General features: G+C 48.7%; 1 protein-coding gene across 7 annotated transcripts in view; it reads left to right on the forward strand.

The window, feature by feature from the left end:
• Positions 1-21,373, forward strand: part of fbrsl1 (fibrosin-like 1) — a 608,817-nt gene that overhangs the window by 513,996 nt on the left and 73,448 nt on the right. For all 7 annotated transcript variants that reach the window (XM_066656081.1, XM_066656086.1, XM_066656083.1 and 4 more), the window contains exon 6: positions 15,911-15,959. In XM_066656081.1, the coding sequence (XP_066512178.1) occupies positions 15,911-15,959 (49 nt within the window). The remainder of the gene's footprint in view (positions 1-15,910; positions 15,960-21,373) is intronic.

Genomic DNA, 21,373 nt, shown 5'->3' on the forward strand with positions numbered 1-21,373 from the left:
CCTTAAAAGATACAGCCGCTTCTTGCTCACATGCACCACTCCACCTTAAAAGATACAGTCGCTTCTTACTCACACACACCGCTCCACCCTAAAAGATACAGTCGCTTCTTACTCACACACACCGCTCCACCCTAAAAGATACAGTCGCTTCTTACTCACACACACCGCTCCACCCTAAAAGATACAGTCGCTTCTTACTCACACACACCGCTCCACCCTAAAAGATACAGTCGCTTCTTACTCACACACACCGCTCCACCCTAAAAGATACAGTCGCTTCTTACTCACACGCACTGCTCCACCCTAAAAGATACAGTCGCTTCTTACTCACACACACCGCTCCACCTTAAAGACGTGGAGCTTCTGAACATAAACAAACCAGAGAACTGTGTTTGCCTTTAACTGTATCTACAACCACCCTAACTCTTCCCCACTCTTCAGACTGCAGCAGATTCACAGCCAGAGATTTCCTCAGACATTGTAATGGAACAAATAAAAATGTGGAACAAGTTGAGGGAGAAATACGAACACCTCAGGAGAAAAAAGAGAAACTCGATTCAGGGAGTGGGGACTAGGTGCCAGAACTGTATTAGTTACTTTCCTGGCACCGTATGCAACCTACACTCTGCTCCAAATAGAGCCCTACTCCCTACATACTCCACTTCACAGATTCTAAAACCAATACCGCTACTCTGGTACACTGTGCACTACCTAGGGTGGAGGACACTGGCTCTGTGTACGACGTAGACTCTTTATTAATTATTCATTTGAAACAGAAACATAAATCTGACTTAATTCCAACCCTAAACTTCACCTTAATCCTAACCCTAACGCGTACGTCATGAGGACAAGTCCCCACAATGTGAGGAAAATCTATACCACACACACTTGTTGGCATGTTGGTTGTGCTGCACTTGTGAGGACCGTCAGTTGAATTAATGATTGCTGTAGTTAATTAGCACTGAACCTAACCCTAACTTTAACATCATCAAACAAACGTAAATCATTTCATTCTTTTAGTTTTTCACATTTAACACATTAGAATTTATGAGAATCACCAAAATGTCCTCAAAAGATTCCAAAATGTGGGATACTCCTTACGAGGACATCTGGCACTCTCAAACATATAAAAACACACACACTCCCTCTTTCTTCAGAGTCGTTTATTTGTGGCGGAATTGGATCGTAGCTCTGAACCTGACACCGCCGCACGTCGTGGTTGGAAACATTGTATAAGGGTAGAGCACTACTTTATGCGGCGAAAGGCTACTAAAAACAAAGCAGAGCGCCGTCAGAAAACGCGCCCTGTGCTCCGTGCGGTTTTGGTTTACGCTTTCCATATTTGTCCGACCGCCTCGATGCCCAGAATGCCGAGTGAGTCGTTCCAGACCCACATGAGAGGCTCTGCTCGGCCTGAGCTGCCAGGAGAAACAAAGGCCAAATTGAATTATAATTGCGGCGTGTTTTTGGAGCGAGCCCCGGATCGTTCCGATTCGTCTCCGCCATCTCCGCAGCGGGAACGCTGGAGCAGTGGAGGAGAAGAAAAGAGAGATGACTAATGAAAGACAGAGCCGCTGCTGGCACAGGAAAAACTCCACAGGACTCAGGAAAGGCTTCACTGGCTTTAGGCCTCTAAGCTTTTCAGACAGAGCTTTCTGTTCCACCTTAAATGAAGCAGAGGTTGCTGTCGGGTTTCATTCCACCTCAAAACGTGCCACTGTTACATTCTGCTGCCTATACACTGGAGGTCAAAGATTAGACATCTAACATCTGCACTGTTTAAGGTGGACTGGAAAGTTCAAACACGAAGCTGAGACGGCAGAGTGTATGACTTGCTTAATTTAAGGTGGAATGGAAAGGTGGAACTGTCAGAATACAACTTCTATAACACTTAAGGTGGGATGGAAAATGCTGTTTAAAAAGCTTCTGATTTCTGATAAAACACACACACACACACACGCACTAGATTGCAGCACCCTTCTAAAGACTGGCGCCCCCTTCAGGGTGTGTTCACGCCTTGTGCTCCGGCCTGCTGTGATGACAGTGTTTGTTTTTTTCTGCATATAGAGCAGGACTTCGTGTTTTTAATGTGGTATTTTATCTTGTGTGGAGAAGTTGATGTGTGTTGTACCATCCCTTCATTCTCAGATACGTCTCTCTTTTTCTCTCTCTAACTCTCTCTCTCTCTCTGCCCGTCTGTCTCTCTCTCTTTCTCTCTCTCTCTCTCTCTGCCCGTCTCTCTCTCTCTCCCCTCCTCTCTCTCTCTATTTCTCTCTCCCTTTCTCTCTCTGTCGTCTCTCTCTCTCTCTGCCCATCTCTCTCTCCCCCTCCTCTCTCTCTTTCTCTCTTTTTCTCTCTCTGCCCGTCTCTCTCTCTCTCTTTTTCTCTCTGCCTCTCTCTCTCTCTCTCTCTCTCTCTCTCTCTCTCTGTGCTGGGGGTGTATGGTTGTATTATATTAATGCAGTAGGTGTCAGTCACTTTAATGGTGAGTGGGATCTAGAGGGTTCTAGATCCCTGTGGGTTTGTCATTGACTTGTTATTGTGGCTCAGTGAAGGCTTGAAGGGCCCTGGAGCGAAAGAACACACACACACACACACACACACTTGTTTTTATACCTGGATGGACACTACATTGACAAAGGTGTGTGCACCGCAGCTCAGTTTCCACTCCAACTCACACCAGAGGAACTCCATCACTCCAGAGAACACAGTTCCACTGTTCCACACACCAGAGGAACTCCATCACTCCAGAGAACACAGTTCCACTGTTCCACACACCAGAGGAACCCCATCACTCCAGAGAACACAGTTCCACTGTTCCACACACCAGAGGAACTCCATCACTCCAGAGAACACAGTTCCACTGTTCCACACACCAGAGGAACCCCATCGCTCCAGAAAACAGGGTTCCAGTGTCCCCTCTAGGGGGACAGGGGTCCCCTCTAGCAGACTCTTGGTGTTGGGTGTGCTGAGGTTAGACTCATGTGCAGCTGCTCCAGAGCGTCACAGGTTTTGTGGATGTTTCATGAAGATGTTCTTAATGTGAATCCAAACACCTCACTGCTGTGTGCTTTCTGTTCTCAGAACATTTTGTCTTGAAAATGTATAAAAACAAGCACACACACACACACACACACACATATACACACACATACACACATATACACACGCACACACATATGCACACGCACACACATACAAACACACACATATACACACACACACGCATACACACACATATACACACACACACATATACACACACATATATATACAAACACACACACACATACACACACACACACACAGATACAGACGTGTGGGGGAAATATAATTGGTCGGAAACCTCAGGGTCCACTCTGTGTCAAACTCTCCCGTAACAGAGTTTTACCATCAGAGAGAGGGGAGGGGCGTTCTGGTTTGTGAACCTACTGTTGAAGCGTTCGCCGCATTTCCACCAACAAAACAAGGTTCCAGAACCGAAAAGTCCATTCACTGCAGGAACCAAAGAACAGTACGTGAGGGCGTCTGGGGGCGTGGCTAGTTACTGGAGCAAGGAGCGATGGCGACACCCAGAGGAGCGCACTGTGGAGAAAACAACAGCAGAAAGACTCACAGGTCGTCAGTGCGCTCCGCCGTCTCCTCACGTCTCTTTACTGCCGCTGTGCAGTGCCCCCTGTTGATCACACCTTCTGTGACGTATCCTCGGTTTCCACTAAAACTGGTGTAAACTCGGCTCATTCGCTGAAAAGCACCAAGGGTTTTACAAATCAGAACAGAACAAGATCCTTTTGGTGGAAAATAGAAACAGATTCAGTTTTTCACAGAAAATCGTGACCAAAGTTACTATCCCTCACTGTACTCATTAAAAACGGTACAGTGCCCCATTAGAACGAGTACCGGTGCTTTAAGAAGTGTTTTAAAATAAGAGCGGTATTTCCACTGAGTGCCACAGGGGGCAGTGTGCACCAGCAGCGCTTTACCTCCCCCTCCTTTAATGACTCTTCAGAGCTTCTACTGAGTTATTTAAAAAAAACGACTACGTTTTATAGGAGAGAGTCGCCGGGATCACGGCTCGTTAGAACTCCAGGACTGACCGTGACCGGGAGACACAGCGCTCTCTCTGTGGCGCCTCTGCTCCCGGAGTGGCTCCGCGCTGCAGCTCACACCGATCAGAACTTTTATGTTGAGTTCACTCTTTATTGTGAATTCATGAATCACGTTGATTTTCCTGATGTTTAAGGGGTTTGCGATTGTATCGTTTCAGGATCGTTATCAGGAGGAGGGCAGGTGAGGGGGAGGAGGGCAGGTGAGGGGCAGAAGGGCAGGTGAGGGGGAGGAGGGCAGGTGAGGAGGAGGCGGGCAGGTGAGGGGGAGGAGGGCAGGTGAGGGGCAGAAGGGCAGGTGAGGGGGAGGAGGGCAGGTGAGGGGCAGAAGGGCAGGTGAGGGGGAGGAGGGCAGGTGAGGGGCAGGAGGGCAGGTGAGGGGCAGGAGGGCAGGTGAGGGGGAGGAGGGCAGGTGAGGGGCAGAAGGGCAGGTGAGGGGGAGAAGGGTAGGTGAGGGGGAGAAAAGCACCTGAAAGTGAGAGAAATATACGACAGGACAGGACTGGAGACAGACAGGAGACACAGAGAAAGAAAGGGAGCCACAGAAAGAGAGAGGGAGACAGAGAGAGAGAAATAAGGAGAGAAAGCGAGAGGACAATCGATTGGTGTTTTTTGTTTCTTATATTTTCTTTCTATCTGTGCTCTCTTCTCTCTCCCTCTCTTCTCATTTCTCTCTCTCCCTCTCTTCTCATTTCTCTCTCTCTCTCCCTCTCTTCTCATTTCTCTCTCTCTCTCCCTCTCTTCTCATTTCTCTCTCTCTCTCCCTCTCTTCTCATTTCTCTCTCTCCCCCTCTTCTCATTTCTCTCTCTCCCTTTCTTCTCGTTTCTCTCTCTCTCTCTCCCCTCTTCTCATTTCTCTCTCTCTCTCCCCCTCTTCTCATTTCTCTCTCTCTCTCCCTCTGTTCTCATTTCTCTCTCTCTCTCCCTCTGTTCTCATTTCTCTCTCTCTCCCTCTGTTCTCATTTCTCTCTCTCTCCCTCTCCTCATTTCTCTCTCTTCTCATTTCTTTCTCTCCCCCTCTTCTCATTTCTCTCTCTCCCTCTCTTCTCATTTCTCTCTCTCTCTCCCTCTCTTCTCATTTCTCTCTCTCTCCCTCTCCTCATTTCTCTCTCTCTTCCTCTCTTCTCATTTCTCTCTCTCTCCCCCTCTTCTCATTTCTCTCTCTCTCCCCCTCTTCTCATTTCTCTCTCTCTCCCCTTCTTCTCATTTCTCTCTCTCTCCCCTTCTTCTCATTTCTCTCTCTCTCTCCCTCTCCTCATTTCTCTCTCTTCTCATTTCTCTCTCTCTCCCTCTCTTCTCATTTCTGTCTCCCACTCTTCTCATTTCTCTCTCTCCCTCTCCTCATTTCTCGCTCTCCCTCTCTTCTCATTTCTCTCTCTCTCCCTCATCTCATTTCTCTCTCTCTGTGAATAATGGAGAGGGTGGTGTGTAAGACACAGTTGTGTTTAGCGCTTCATTACCATTTAATCTGAAGAGAGCAGAGGGCTGGAGTTTATATATTTATTTGTTGGCTTTTAATGGCCTCTCTCTCTCTCTCACACACACACACATAACTCTCCATCTGTCTCTCTCCCTCATTCTTTTTCTCTTGTTCTGTCTCCAGTCTTTCTCCAGCCCTCTCCAGCTTCTCTGTCCTGTACTCTGTCTCTCTCTCTCTCTCTCTCGCTCACCCGTTCACACTCTTGTCATTCGATCGTAGCTGATACGAGTGTCCAGGGACTTAGCAGTGCGTTTCCATAAATAAACAACACACACTCCTGCTGCTGATAATTGCTGTGTATTTGTTTCAAGCGCCATTAGCAATTAGCATTAGCGCTGTGATTAGCAGTAGTGTTAGCGTTTGACACAAACCAGTCTCAGATGGTCCTTTATTCCACTGCATGGATCAGACTCACATTTATCTGGTATCATATCTATCAGCTCCCCCACAAACTGAGCTGGTCTCTAACAGGAACCTGGGCTTTGAAAACCACAACAGTGCGGAGGTAAAATCAGGTGTCGTTTACTCGGTGTGTGGCGTGTTGTTGTTGGTGGTGGTGTTTGGACTGAACACGGTTCCGCCCCCAGTTCTCACAGAGCAGTTGTTGCATGTTCAGATTTCTCTGGAGATTTTCATCAGACACCGACCCAAGGAGCGTCTGACCCTCTTCAGAAACCCCTCAGGGGAATGTTACGAGCTGCTGCTGAGAGTCGGATAAAAACTAATGTGAACGCTGCTGTAACTTCAGAGATTTTACAAGCGGTGAGTTTGTGCTGGAGCTCTGTGTTTCCTGGTGATTGACAGGTCTCTGGCCAATCAGAGCTCTGCAGGGTTTACACCTCACATTCAGTACCTACTCAGCTCGGGTGGAACCGCAAGAGAACAGCGACTAAACAAGAACCCGGTTCCAGGAGCAGTACCAGAGTGAGTTGAGTAGGTTCCATGCCGTGGGGAACCTGTTCTCTCTGTTACAGCTCAGTGGAGATTTTGAAGATGTAATTACAAAGTAATAAAAAATACTACATATTGTCCCTTTAATGTGGGGAAAAACACTTAGAATTCAAGCAATTCTGGAGCAGCTAGGGTTAAATTCACTTTGCTCAATGCTAGGTGTATGCCTTAATGTCTGTGGAACAGTGGAACTGTGTTCTCTGGAGCAATGGGGTTCCTCTGGTGTGTGGAACAGTGGAACTGTGTTCTCTGGAGCGATGGGGTTCCTCTGGTGTGTGGAACAGTGGAACTGTGTTCTCTGGAGTGATGGGGTTCCTCTGGTGTGTGGAACAGTGGAACTGTGTTCTCTGGAGCGATGGGGTTCCTCTGGTGTATGGAACAGTGGAACTGTGTTCTCTGTTTATGATTTTGAATGCCATCAACTCCTCACAGCAGTGTTTTCACCGTGGAGCAGAGAAGGCTAATCCTGTAGCTTTTAGGCCCAGCCCTCAGTCTTCCTTTGGCCTCGGGGTTAGCGTGTTAGCAGAGCTAGCGTGTCTGTGATTGACAGGTCATTGAGAACTCCTGCGGGAGCCCTTTGTCGCAGGTTAGCGTGGGCGGTTAGCTGCGAGCCCTAAGTGTTAAAGGCCAAGCGCTAATCTCTGTCTCTCTCAGGGCCAGGAGAGTGTCAGTGAGGGGGGTCTGCTTTCTGTCTTCCAGCACTGAGCTCAGCCGGCTAACGCCGCTAGTGCTACGCCTGTCAGTAGGAAGGTGCTAGCAGCGTTTATTTATACTCCCCAAGTCCAGTGCTTATTTTTAGAGCAGTGCTTTTCCACACGCCCTTGTCTCGCCACTCGTTTTAATTTATGTCTCGTTTTTTCCTTAAAGGTGTGGTACACCGTTTTAAACTCAGAACATTAGCAAATAATGTTTATCTGATTATCTCCTTCATCTTGTCTGTCTCCACTCTCAGTTTCTCTAGTGCAGTGGTTCCCAAAGTGGGGGGCACATGGGTCTGTTGCAAGGGGGTGGGGGGGTGGGGGAGCAAGGCTAATGAATAAATACATGTTGCATGTCAAAACGAGTCAAGTCAAATGTATCTGTGCAGTGCTTTTTACAACCTGCTGGTGTCACAAAGCAGCTTCACAGACACTGAGAATTAAAACTAAATTTAATGAATGTCCCCAGGGGTCATTTAATGACTCACAGGGGGCCGTCCTCCTCTGGTCAGACACTTTATAAACACTAGAGATGTAGAGGTAAACAGCAGGAGGCGCAGCGGTGGAGTCTGTGGAGATCGTGGAGGTCTTTAGTGAAGGTCTGTGCTGAATCAGCCCCATCACTGATCCAGGAGCTGCTGCAGGGGGAGTTCAAAATAAGTCTCTGCGAGGTCTCTGTCACAGCTCACCGCTCCGGGTGACTGTCTGTGAGGAGTGTGGTGTGTTCTCCCTGTGTCTGCGTGGGTTTCCTCCGGGTGACTGTCTGTGAGGAGTGTGGTGTGTTCTCCCTGTGTCTGCGTGGGTTTCCTCCAGGTGACTGTCTGTGAGGAGTGTGGTGTGTTCTCTCCATGTCTGCGTGGGTTTCCTCCGGGTGACTGTCTGTGAGGAGTGTGGTGTGTTCTCTCTCTGCGTGGGTTTCCTCCGGGTGACTGTCTGTGAGGAGTGTGGTGTGTTCTCCCTGTGTCTGTGTGGGTTTCCTCCGGGTGACTGTCTGTGAGGAGCGTGGTGTGTTCTCCCTGTGTCTGCGTGGGTTTCCTCCGGGTGACTGTCTGTGAGGAGTGTGGTGTGTTCTCTCCGTGTCTGCGTGGGTTTCCTCCGGGTGACTGTCTGTGAGGAGTGTGGTGTGTTCTCTCTGTGTCTGCGTGGGTTTCCTCCGGGTGACTGTCTGTGAGGAGTGTGGTGTGTTCTCTTTGTGTCTGTGTGGGTTTCCTCCGGGTGACTGTCTGTGAGGAGCGTGGTGTGTTCTCCCTGTGTCTGCGTGGGTTTCCTCCGTGTGCTCCGGTTTCCTCCCACGCTCCAAAAACACACGTTGGTAGGTGGATTGGGGACTCAAAAGTGTCCTTAGGTGTGAGTGTGTGAGTGAATGTGTGAGTGTGTGTCACCCTGTGAAGGACTGCCGCCCCCTCCAGGGTGTGTCCCTGCCTTGTGCCCAGTGATTCTGGGTAGGCTCCGGACCCAACGCTGCTCTGAACTAGATAAGGGTCACAGGCGATGTCGTTTCCTAGTATATATGTGTAATGCAAGTTTTACGTGCGATATTTGAATGCAAATATTCTTCACAGTGGGGTTGGGTGGTAATAACGATAAAGTACACCACTTACAGCTGATGTCACACTCCGGTTCTCCTTCAGGATTCTTTAATAGACGGCGGCATTCATGGTTCCATTTTTCACAGCCCCAGACCATCACACTACCACCACCATATTTTACTGTAGGTGTGATGTTGTTTTTCTGGACTGTGGTGTTACTTTTACGGCAGATGTAACAGGGAACACACACCTTGCTTCTGTCTCATCAGTCCACAGAGTATTTTCCCAAAGGTCTTCAGGGGATCATCAGGAGTCTAATGTTCTTTTTACTCAGCAGTGGTTTTTGTCGTGGCACTGCCCCCTGCAGGTCGTTTCTGCCCGGTCTCTTTCTCCAGAACACTGCCCTTAACTGAGGCGAGTGAGGCCTGCAGTCCTGTGGATGTTGCTGTGGGGCTGTTGTGACTGAGTAGTCACTGTGCTCTTGGGGTGATTTTGTTCGGCTCTTGGGGGGAGGTGGGGGCATTTTGTGTTCACCTGTGTTGTCTTTGACTAATTTAAATTTGTTTGATGATCTGAAACATTTAAAAGTGAACACCCACAAACACAGAGACACGGGTTTTGAATTGGACTGTAACGATATGTTGGAGTGGGGATATATTTATCTATAAAAGTTTGGGACTGCAGAAAGTTCTTGAACCACTGACATAGTGTTTAATGACTGTTTGAGAGGAGAACAGTGTTAACCCCCTGAAGGTGTAACTGATATTAGGAGAGCGGATGGTCTTGGCTGAAATGCCTGAGAGTGTTGGTGGTTTATTGGTAGTCGTCCACACCCCAGGGGTTCTCCTCTTCTGTCCGGTCACTGGTTCTTCGCGGTGGTTCTGGGGTCTAAAGTGGGCTCGGGGGGTTTCTGTTTGCGGTGATATCTCTGGCCTGTTAAGACGAGGCTAACGGACTAAAATGGGTTCTGTAGGCTGTTGCTACCGGATCCTGCCTGCCTCGCTATTTTAAGGCGGACGTTGCGCGGTTGTCAGGTGGCGGGGTCGGTGTCACAGCTCCGTAACCCAATCACCAGCGTCCAGCTCTAAAGTAAAGTCCACTTAACTTTCCCTCTGGATTTTACAGCAGGAGCCAGACTCGTCCGCCTTTATATAGAACATTCCTACAGTGTTTACACAGAGCGGTGGGGAAAGAGGGTGTGTGTGTGTGTGTGTGTGTGTGTGTGTGTGTGTGGGAGAGAGAGAAAGAGAGATATGTATACACTGCTGTGTTTTTTTACGTTTCTCGATTTCAGCTCGAGTTCCACTCTTCATTCTTCATGAACCTAAGACACTCAGAGTGTCCAGACCAAAGGTCAGAGGTCATCAGGATCTGGTTTTATTTGGACACCAGCCAGAATTGCCTCAGGTTCAGCTGACACAGACCTGCTGGGTTTAATGTGTTAGAACTGCAGTTAGAACTGGGGTAAAACTGAGAGAAGAATTGAGTTCAATCTGGGGCCAGAACCAGGGAGACTCTTCTGTGACTGCAGTGTGACACTAGTGTGACTGCAATGTAACAGCAGTGTGACAATAGTGTAAATGTACAGTGTGACTGTAGTGTAACAGCAGTGTGACTGTAGTGTAACAGCAGTGTGACACTAGTGTGACTGTAGTGTAACAGCAGTGTGACTGTAGTGTAACAGCAGTGTGATTGTAGTGTAACAGCAGTGTGGCACTAGTATGACTGTAGTGTAACAGCAGTGTGGCAGTAGTATGACTGTACAGTGTGACTGTAGTGTAACAGCAGTGTGACTGTAGTGTAACAGCAGTGTGACACTAGTGTGACTGTAATGTAACAGCAGTGTGATTGTAGTGTAACAGCAGTGTGACACTAGTGTGACTGTAGTGTAACAGCAGTGTGATTGTAGTGTAACAGCAGTGTGGCACTAGTATGACTGTAGTGTAACAGCAGTGTGACTGTAGTGTGACTGTAGTGTAACTGGTGTGATTGTAGTGCAACTGTGGTGTGATTGTAGTGTTACTGTACTGTAACTGGTGTGATTGTAGTGCAATTGTGGTGTGATTGTAGTGTTACTGTACTGTAACTGGTGTGATTGTAGTGTTACTGTAGTGTAATTGTGGTGTGATTATAGTGTTACTGTAGTGTAACTGTGGTGTGATTGTAGTGTTACTGTAGTGTAACTGTGGTGTGATTATAGTGTTACTGTAGTGTAACTGGTGTGATTGTAGTGTAACTGTGGTGTGATTTTAGTGTTACTGTACTGTAACTGGTGTGATTGTAGTGTTACTGTAGCGTAACTGTGGTGTGACTGTAGTGTAACTGGTGTGATTGTAGCGTAACTGTGGTGTGATTGTAGTGTAACTGTGGTGTGACTGTAGTGTAACTGTGATGTGATTGTAGTGTAACTGTGGTGTGATTATAATGTAACTGCAGTGTAACTGTAGTGTAACAGCGATGTGTGTCAGTGTTGTGTTGCCGCGTGAGAGTGTTGCCGTGGTCTCTGTTGGCAGCGCTCAGTTTAGCGAGGCTGGCTGTGGAAGCGTCTGTTTCTCTGTTCGTCTGGTTTGGCCCGAGGTGACGGCTGACTCACTCGGGCTCTGTTCACTTCAGAGAGGAGCGAGGTGAAGGAGTGTGGAAATGAAGGAGGGATGAAGAGCCTCTCTCTGTTCACCTGGAGCACCGCGGGCTGGTGGGGGGTTGTTAGCGAAGGAGTGAAGAGGAGGAACGAGTGGAGGAAGACGATGAACGGCAGACAAAAGCCTCCTAACGTTTTCTCCAAGGACTTTCTCCGAGGATTCGCCTCGAGGCTCGGAGTCGGAGCAGCACTATGTTCACCAGCTCATGACGCGATGTTACAAAACACAGCTTAACACACGGAGGCTCAGTCGCTGCCTGCTCCTTCTCAGAGTGGAGGCACTGAAGTGAAATACCGCACAGCGTTCAATGCACTTTTACTCAGAGCGTTTTTAAATACGTACCTTTTCCACCGTTCGTGCCTAGAGCCCCTGCCACACACTTCTGTGTTTAATCACGTCATTTTCCAATTCCAATGTCTGAATATTTTTAATTAAAAAAGCAAACAAACAAGTAAATAATAAATATGTTTTGCTAAGAGTTTGTTGCTGTTTAAAGGACTGTAACTGCATTATTATATTTTTATATTGTCTTTATATCATTGGAATAAAATGGTCTTTAAATAATAGTCATATCGTTTATCACAGTTCTTTCTGGGACAATGTATCGACCACAAAAATGGCTGTTGTAACCCACACACACACACACACACACACATTCACGAGTGGGCAACCAGCTTGGGCCCCCCCAGGGTCAGTAGGGGTTAAGCAGCTTTTGTAAATGGCTCCTGAGCCGTGGATGTTGAGGGAGGAGACAGTGCTGTTCCTGCACTCTTTATTTTCCCTCTGTACAGAGTGGTGCTCGCTCCTAACCTCCGTGTGAAGGCTCTGTGTGTGACGCCGGGGGCTGATGGAGTGAGGTTTCAGCACAGTGCGAACACCAAGAGAACAACTTCCAGCTTTAAAGCAACGCTTCTTTCCAGATCAAACAACTTCCTTCCTCCTGTTTCCATAGCAACAGCATCTACCTCTCCTTACAGTTCACACTTTCCTTTTGTCTCTTTCTCTTCTCTCTCTTTTTTTCACGGTCTCACTCCCAGTTCTCTCTCTCTCTATTTTACTCTTTTACCTTTTTTATTCACTCCTCTCTTTCTCTCTTTTCCCCCTCTCTCTATTTTGCTTTCTTTTTCACCTCTCTTCTCTCACTCTCACACTCTTCCGCTCTCGCTCTCTCTATCTCTCTCTCTACTTTCATTTTCTCTCTCTCTCTCTCTCTCTCTCTCTCTCTCTCTCTCTCTCTCTCTCTCTCTCTCTCTAAAGTTTAAATTGTTAGAGAAGAAGGAATAGAGAGAGAGAGAGAGAGAGAGAGAGAGAGAGAGAGAGAGAAGGGAAATGGGGTGAATATGACGAGGAGAGAATGGTGATGCGAGGGAGAGAATAAAAGCTGATAAGGAAGCGAAGGAGGTGTGGAATGTGATGAGGTACAACAGGATAGAGACAGAGACAGAGAGAGAAAGAGACACACAGAGAGAGAGAGGAAGCCACAGAGAGAAAGAGAGACAGACACAGAGAGAGAGAGAGACGGTGTGAACACTGAAGGACAGCGTGAAAGCGAGAGCAAAGCCTGGAGGCCAGGCCGGGGCTTTAGGAGTAAAAGCTTATAGATCCACTTTAGTGTGTGTTGCGTTGCTGTGGCGATGGATGTTGTTGCCAGGCGAGGGGTAGGCAACACCCACCCCCTCCTTCTTGACCAATCAGAGCGAAGGGCTAGTGCTAGAGGCAAAGCAGAGGCTTATGGATTGGATTTTTTCACGGACACTGGGTTGAATACATTATCATCTTAATATACCACACACACACACTCTTCACACACACCATACACACAATACACACACACACACACACACACACACACTCTTCATACACACAATACTCACACACACACTTTTCACACACACAATACTCACACACACACTCTTCACACACACAATACACACACACACACTCTTCACACACACAATACTCACACACACACTCTTCACACACACAATACACACACACACTCTTCACACACACAATACTCACACACACACTCTTCATACACACAATATTCACACACTCTTCACACACACAATACACACACACACTCTTCACACACACAATACACGCACACACACTCTTCATACACACAATATTCACACACAATACACACACACAATGCACACACACACTCTCTTCACACACACAATACACACACACACTCTTCACATACACAAACACACAATACACACACACACTCACACATACATAATACACACACTCTATGTACACTACACACACAAGACACACGCACACACACACTATGTACACAACACACACAGAATACACACAATGTACAGTACACACACAAACACACACTATACATACACACCCACACACTATATACATTATACACATATATATGAACAGTATGAACACAGTATGAACACACATCCCGTGGTGGAGTTCTGTGGATGGGGTCCAGTGGGAGATGGGGGTTTTGTCCTCGGGGGAATCTCTGAGCTTTAATGGAGGATCTGCTTCTGTGTGTCTCCTCTGTGTCTCCTCTGTGTCTCAGCACAGAGGCTCAGTGTAGCGCTGAATTCCTTCAGCCGCCGAAATGAGTCCCAGGAGTCGCAGAAAAAACTCAGCGAGGAAACAGAGCTCTTTATTAATGGAGCCCTGAGCTAACGACTCTCTCTCTCTCTCTCTCTCTCTCTCTCTCTCTCTCTCTCTCTCCCCCCCTCTCCCTCTCTCTCTCTCTCTCTCTCTCTCTCTCTCTCTCTCTCTCTGTATAAACTGACTCTCTATATCTTCCTGTCCCTGCCCTGTTTGGTTCTGTCAGTGATGTATCGGGAGAAAGTTGTGAATCAGGGTGTGGTTGTCCTGTGTCTGAACGCCAAGGGGGAGTAGAGGCTGCTAAAGGCATTAACGCCTGCTGTTCTGAGGATGATGAAGAGGAGGAGGAGGAGGATGAATGTGTGCATTGTGTCACTGCTGTCTTGTGTGTGTGTGTGTGTGGCGCTCTGATTTACCCTCACTCCTCTGTTGTAGGGCCCTGTGCTCCTTCAGTGTCACGCTCTGTGTTTTCCTTTGCTTTTCCGAGCCGGGTTTCCCAGCTCTCTGTGCGTTAGATGGAGGAATGGTGCTGGTGTTTAGTCTGTCTCACTTCTGTCTCAGCTCTGGCTCGTCCCGGCTCTGTGGGTCGGAGCAGATGTGTCTGTCTCTGTGGTGTTTGGAGTCGTCCCTCTCTCTGTTTGGTTTGGACACCTGAGAGGACGAGGAGGGAAATCACAGACAGAGATCTGCAGTGTTGAAGCCTTACATTTTACCCTTCACCTCGATCTCCGTCTCAATACGTCTCTCTCTCTCTCTCGCTCTCTCACTTGTTCACTCCCACTCACTCTTCACTCATTCTTCTTTTTGTCTTTTTCTAGTCTGGTGTCTTTGGTGTCCTTTGCCTTGAGTAGCACTTTGATCTTCATCCTGTATCATTGCATATGCATAAACAAACCTTTGATATCACCTTGATAACATTTAATGAGCCCTTCCATATGTAAATATGGACTGTGATGTCACAAAGGGGGTCTACCATTTGTAACAAGGTACGATGATATCATCAAAGAGTTTGTTCTGTCATTATAAATGACTACACTTCAAAGAGAGTTTACGAAGGCGCAATGGGGTTCTAAATTTCATAGTGAGGACTGTGACGTCATGAAAGGGGTCTTTTCTTAGTAACAGTGGACTACGATTCTATAAAGGAGTTCTTTCATTCATATTGATGCACGGTGACATCATAAAGGGGGCCCCCTTTTTTGTTTTATTCACAACACCGACTGTGATGTCATAAAGGGGGACTTTTATTAATAAACAGGGACTGTGATGTCATAAAGGGGGACCTTTATTGGTAAATAGGGACTGTGATGTCATTCAGTGTGTTTTCATTTGGATATAGGGGCTGTGATGTCATTACTTGGGTCGTTCTTGCGTAAAGAGGTCTGTGACATCATTAAGGGGACGAGTCAGGGGTTGTGATGTCAGAAAGACTGGTTTACAGTCAGGACAAGGTAAAAAAGTGTGATGACGTCATCATAAAGGTGGCTCCTGCAGCCATGAGGCAACTGTGATGTCACAGAGGGGCCGTGATGTCATTTGTATTGTATTCTTTGCCTCTGTGATATTTGGATTGAAGTTGTTTGCGTTTGGGAATGTAATGCATTTTAAATTATTTATGTTTTCTTTTTATTACAGTTCAGTTTATTTAGTATAGAATATGGATGTTTTTATTTTATTGCCGTTTCTGTTATTGTCTTAATGTTAAACAATAAACTAAATCTTAAAAAAAAAAACTTAAAATTCTATTTTCCCCACCTCTTCTTCTTATTGTTGATTTTTTTTAATGAAATTTTTATTTATTTATGTTTTGTTGATGTTGTTCTTATTGTTGTTGTTACTGATGGCGGCCATGGGGGGCGCTGTGGGTGTTGGGGGTCTCTGTTCTGATCATGTTCTCCTGTGTCTCCCGCAGGCATCTGATGTAGGATCAGTGAAGCTCTTCAGTCCTCCTGCAGCTAAAGGTAAGAGCGCAGACCCTTTAAAGCCGCTGCTGTTCGCTGTGGCTGCCTAATCGTAGCCTTCGGGAGGTGTAGCGCTGACTCCGCGGCTGTGATCAGGGTGGAGGCGCGCTCTGGGCTTTTTATGTTAAAGGGTAAATCCATGGGGTTTTTAATGATTCCTGAGTCTGGGACGATGATAATGTCATAGGTGTTTATAGTTATTCTTGGTGGTTGCTATGGTGTCTCTACGGGGAACTACACTGTTGCTAAGGTGGTTGCTATTGTATTCTAAGTGGTTGAACTGGTATTCAGAAAAATTCCTTGACCATAACTAGGTGGTTGCTATGGTATCCCAGGTGGTCACTGTGGTGTTGTTTTGCAGTAGCTACATCTAATGTATCTATATACAACTGTATCGTTAATAAGGTTGTTGCTATGGTGAATAGATGGTGTTCCAGGGGTGTTGTTTTGTGGTTGTTGTGGTGTTACCTGTATCACATTTACAGGGTGATACAGTGTTTGCTAAGCTGGTTACATCCTAAGTGGTTGCTATGGTAATGTAGGTGGTTGCAGTGTTATTCAAATATAGTTCCAAAACCATTGCTAGGAGGTTGATATAATATCCCAGGTGGTTTCTATGTGTTTTTTCTGGATTGTTGGTAAAGTTGTTGCTTTGGAGATCTAGATTATTGGTTGCTATAGTAACATATATAGTTGCAGTAGTATGCAAAGATAGTTGGAAGATCATTGTTAATAAGTTGCCATGGTATCCCAGGTGGTTCTTATGGAGTTGCAATACCTGTATTTAATGTATGTGTATTTAGCAACATCTAATGGATGCTACATTGTTGCCATGGTGATCTGTATGGTGATTTTAGGTGGTTGTATCCCTGTTGGATGATATGGTAACCAAAACACTTAAAGTGGTATTTAAAGACGGTTCCAAAACCATTGCTAGGTGGTTGCTATGGTATCCCAGGTGGTTGCTAAGTGTTGCCGAGGTGGACGCTGCGGTGTGCAGCGACCCCAAGGCAGTTCTCAGCGCCGTGTGTGAGACGGTGGGGTGCTCGGGGCTGGGAGGTGTGTAAAGGGTTAAACCCCGGCGGTTGGCGTCGGAGCTGAAAGGTGGTGTGTGTTTGGTCAGTCTCTGCTGCACAGAGCAGCTCTTCATCTCCGGCCCCACTGCACTCGTTTATTTATGAATGGAGAGAGCAGAGCCAGAGCGAGGCGTTCCCAGTCATTCAGCTCGGCACAGTGCAGGGTTCTGGAAGGAAACTGTCCCTCCGCTCCTCGGGAATAACCCCCTCCACCCTCCAGCCCCCATCCCTCTCCCCCTACTCCGGACTGAACGACCTGAGTGAAGAAGAGTGTGTGTGTGTGTGTGTGTGTTTAATAGAGAAGAAGGAGTAAAATTGTGAGTAAAAGAAGGAAATGAGCGAGAGAGAGTATGGGGGCAATAGAGAAAGAGAGAGAGAGAGAGAAGTGTGAGGGGGAATAGTGAGAGAGACAGAGAGAGAAGTGTGAGGGGGAATAGTGAGAGAGAGAGAGAGAGAGAGAGAGAGAAGTGTGAGGGAGAATAGTGAGAGAGAGAGAGAGAGAAAGAGAAGAAGAGAGAAGTGTGAGGGGGAATAGTGAGAGAGAGAGAGAGAAAGAGAAGAAGAGAGAGAAGTGTGAGGGGGAATAGTGAGAGAGAGAGAGAGAGAAAGAGAAGAAGAGAGAAAAGAGGGGATTGGAAGGAGTCAACTTTCGACTTGTGACACTCTGTGTGTGTGTGTGTGTGTGTGTGTGTGTGTGTGTGTGTATGTGTGTGAATCTTGTTCAGACAATAACGAGTGTGAGACAGAGGCAGATGCAACTCAATCGCTGTTATTGTTATTGTTGTTGTTGTTGTTGTGTCCCCCCCCCACACTCCAGTAAACAGCAAGTGGGTGAAAGGTCAGGAGCCGCATCATCCCTGAAATCCTGCTAATGTGAGAGAGTACGACACAGTCATCCGCTGGATTAGAGTCGGAATTACGCTCCAGTCCCAATCCCATCCCAAAGCCCTGCCTCTTTCCTGCGGAGCGCGGGATGATGCTGGAGAAAAGCCCGGGATTAGGACTGGGAGGCGGAGGAGAGGAGCGAGGGATTAGAGTGCTTTGAGGAAGAGAGGAGTAAACACTGGCTTTGCCTCTGAAGCTGCAGATTTGTGCTCTCTGTCCAGAAGTATTTAGACACCAGCCTCTGCTCTGAGCGGCAGATGTGGGAACATTGCTGTGAGTATTTGATTGCAGAGGCAAGAGCATTAGCCAGACTCTGGGCGTTGGGCTTGGTGAGCATAGGCTCATGTGCAGCTGCTCCTATGCATCTCATGCAAACCGTGCATTGTGTTTACCACTAACCTCCCCTGGACACACAGTACCCCTAACCTCCCCTGGACACACAGTACCCCTAACCTCCCCTGGACACACAGTACCCCTAACTCCCCCTGGACACACAGTACCCCTAACCTCCCCTGGACACACAGTACCCCTAACCTCCCCTGGACACACAGTACCCCTAACCTCCCCTGGACACACAGTACCCCTAACTCCCCCTGAACACACAGTACCCCTAACTTCCCCTGGACACACAGTACCCCTAACTCCCCCTGGACACACAGTATCCCTAACTCCCCCTGGACACACAGTATCCCTAACCTCCCCTGGACACACAATACCCCTAACCTCCCCTGGACACACAGTACCCCTAACCTCCCCTGGACACACAGTACCCCTAACTCCCCCTGGACACACAGTATCCCTAACTCCCCCTGGACACACAGTAACCCTAACCTCCCCTGGACACACAGTCCCCCTAACTCCCCCTGGACACACAGTACCCCTAACCTCCCCTGGACACACAGTACCCCTAACCTCCCCTGGACACACAGTACCCCTAACTCCCCCTGGACACACAGTACCCCTAACTCCCCCTGAACACACAGTACCCCTAACTTCCCCTGGACACACAGTACCCCTAACTCCCCCTGGACACACAGTATCCCTAACTCCCCCTGGACACACAGTATCCCTAACCTCCCCTGGACACACAGTACCCCTAACCTCCCCTGGACACACAGTACCCCTAACTCCCCCTGGACACACAGTATCCCTAACTCCCCCTGGACACACAGTAACCCTAACCTCCCCTGGACACACAGTACCCCTAACCTCCCCTGGACACACAGTACCCCTAACCTCCCCTGGACACACAGTACCCCTATCTCCCCCTGAACACACAGTACCCTAACTCCCCCTGGACACACAGTACCCCTAACTCCCCCTGGACACACAGTATCCCTAACTCCCCCTGGACACACAGTCCCCCTAACGTCCCCTGGACACACAGTCCCCCTAACTCCCCCTGGACACACAGTACCCCTAACTCCCCCTGGACACACAGTACCCCTAACTCCCCCTGGACACGCAGTACCCCTAACTTCCCCTGGACACACAGTACCCCTAACCTCCCCTGAACACACAGTACCCCTAACTTCCACTGGACACACAGTACCCCTAACTTCCCCTGGACACACAGTACCCCTAACTTCCCCTGGACACACAGTACCCCTACTTCCCTGGCACACAGTACGCCTAACTTCCCCTGACACACAGTACCCCTAACTTCCCCTGGACACACAGTACCCCTAACTCCCCTGGACACACAGTACCCCTAACCTCCCCTGGACACACAGTACCCCTAACCTCCCTGGACACACAGTACCCCTAACTCCCCTGGACACACAGTACCCCTAACTCCCCTGGACACACAGTACCCCTAACTCCCCCTGGACACACAGTACCCCTAACTTCCCCTGGACACACAGTACCCCTAACTTCCCCTGGACAAACACACAGTACCCCTAACCTCCCCTGGACACACAGTCCCCCTAACCTCCCCTGGACACACAGTACCCCTAACTCCCCCTGGACACACAGTACCCCTAACTTCCCCTGGACACACAGTACCCCTAACCTCCCCTGGACACACAGTACCCCTAACTCCCCCTGGACACACAGTATCCCTAACTCCCCCTGGACACACAGTACCCCTAACTTCCACTGGACACGCAGTCCCCCTAACGTCCCCTGGACACGCAGTCCCCCTAACTTCCCCTGGACACGCAGTCCCCCTAACTTCCCCTGGACACACAGTACCCCTAACCTCCCGTGGACACACAATACCCCTAACGTCTCCTGGACACACAGTCCCCCTAACGTCCCCTGGACACACAGTCCCCCTAACTCCCCCTGGACACACAGTACCCCTAACTCCCCCTGGACACGCAGTACCCCTAATGTCCCCTGGACACACAGTACCCCTAACTTCCCCTGGACACACAGTACCCCTAACCTCCCCTGAACACACAGTACCCCTAACTTCCACTGGACACACAGTACCCCTAACTTCCCCTGGACACACAGTACCCCTAACCTCCCCTGGACACACAGTACCCCTAACTTCCCCTGGACACACAGTACCCCTAACTTCCCCTGGACACACAGTACGCCTAACTTCCCCTGGACACACAGTACCCCTAACTCCCCCTGGACACACAGTACCCCTAACCTCCCCCTGGACACACAGTACCCCTAACCTCCCCTGGACACACAGTACCCCTAACTCCCCCTGGACACACAGTACCCCTAACTCCCCCTGGACACACAGTACCCCTAACTTCCCCTGGACACACAGTACCCCTAACTTCCCCTGGACACACAGTACCCCTAACTTCCCCTGGACACGCAGTACCCCTAACTCCTCCTGGACACGCAGTCCCCCGAACTCCTCCTGGACACGCAGTCCCCCTAACGTCCCCTGGACACGCAGTACCCCTAACTTCCCCTGGACACGCAGTACCCCTAACTCCCCCTGGACACGCAGTACCCCTAATGTCCCCTGGACACACAGTACCCCTAACTTCCCCTGGACACACAGTACCCCTAACCTCCCCTGAACACACAGTACCCCTAACTTCCACTGGACACACAGTACCCCTAACTTCCCCTGGACACACAGTACCCCTAACTTCCCCTGGACACACAGTACCCCTAACCTCCCCTGGACACACAGTACCCCTAACTTCCCCTGGACACACAGTATCCCCAACTTCCCCTGGACACACAGTACGCCTAACTTCCCCTGGACACACAGTACCCCTAACTTCCCCTGGACACACAGTACCCCTAACTCCCCCTGGACACACAGTACCCCTAACCTCCCCCTGGACACACAGTACCCCTAACCTCCCCTGGACACACAGTACCCCTAACTCCCCCTGGACACACAGTACCCCTAACTCCCCCTGAACACACAGTACCCCTAACTTCCCCTGGACACACAGTACCCCTAACTCCCCCTGGACACACAGTATCCCTAACTCCCCCTGGACACACAGTATCCCTAACCTCCCC

This window comes from Hoplias malabaricus, chromosome Y, assembly GCF_029633855.1.
Source record: "Hoplias malabaricus isolate fHopMal1 chromosome Y, fHopMal1.hap1, whole genome shotgun sequence".
Classification (NCBI taxonomy): domain Eukaryota; kingdom Metazoa; phylum Chordata; class Actinopteri; order Characiformes; family Erythrinidae; genus Hoplias; species Hoplias malabaricus.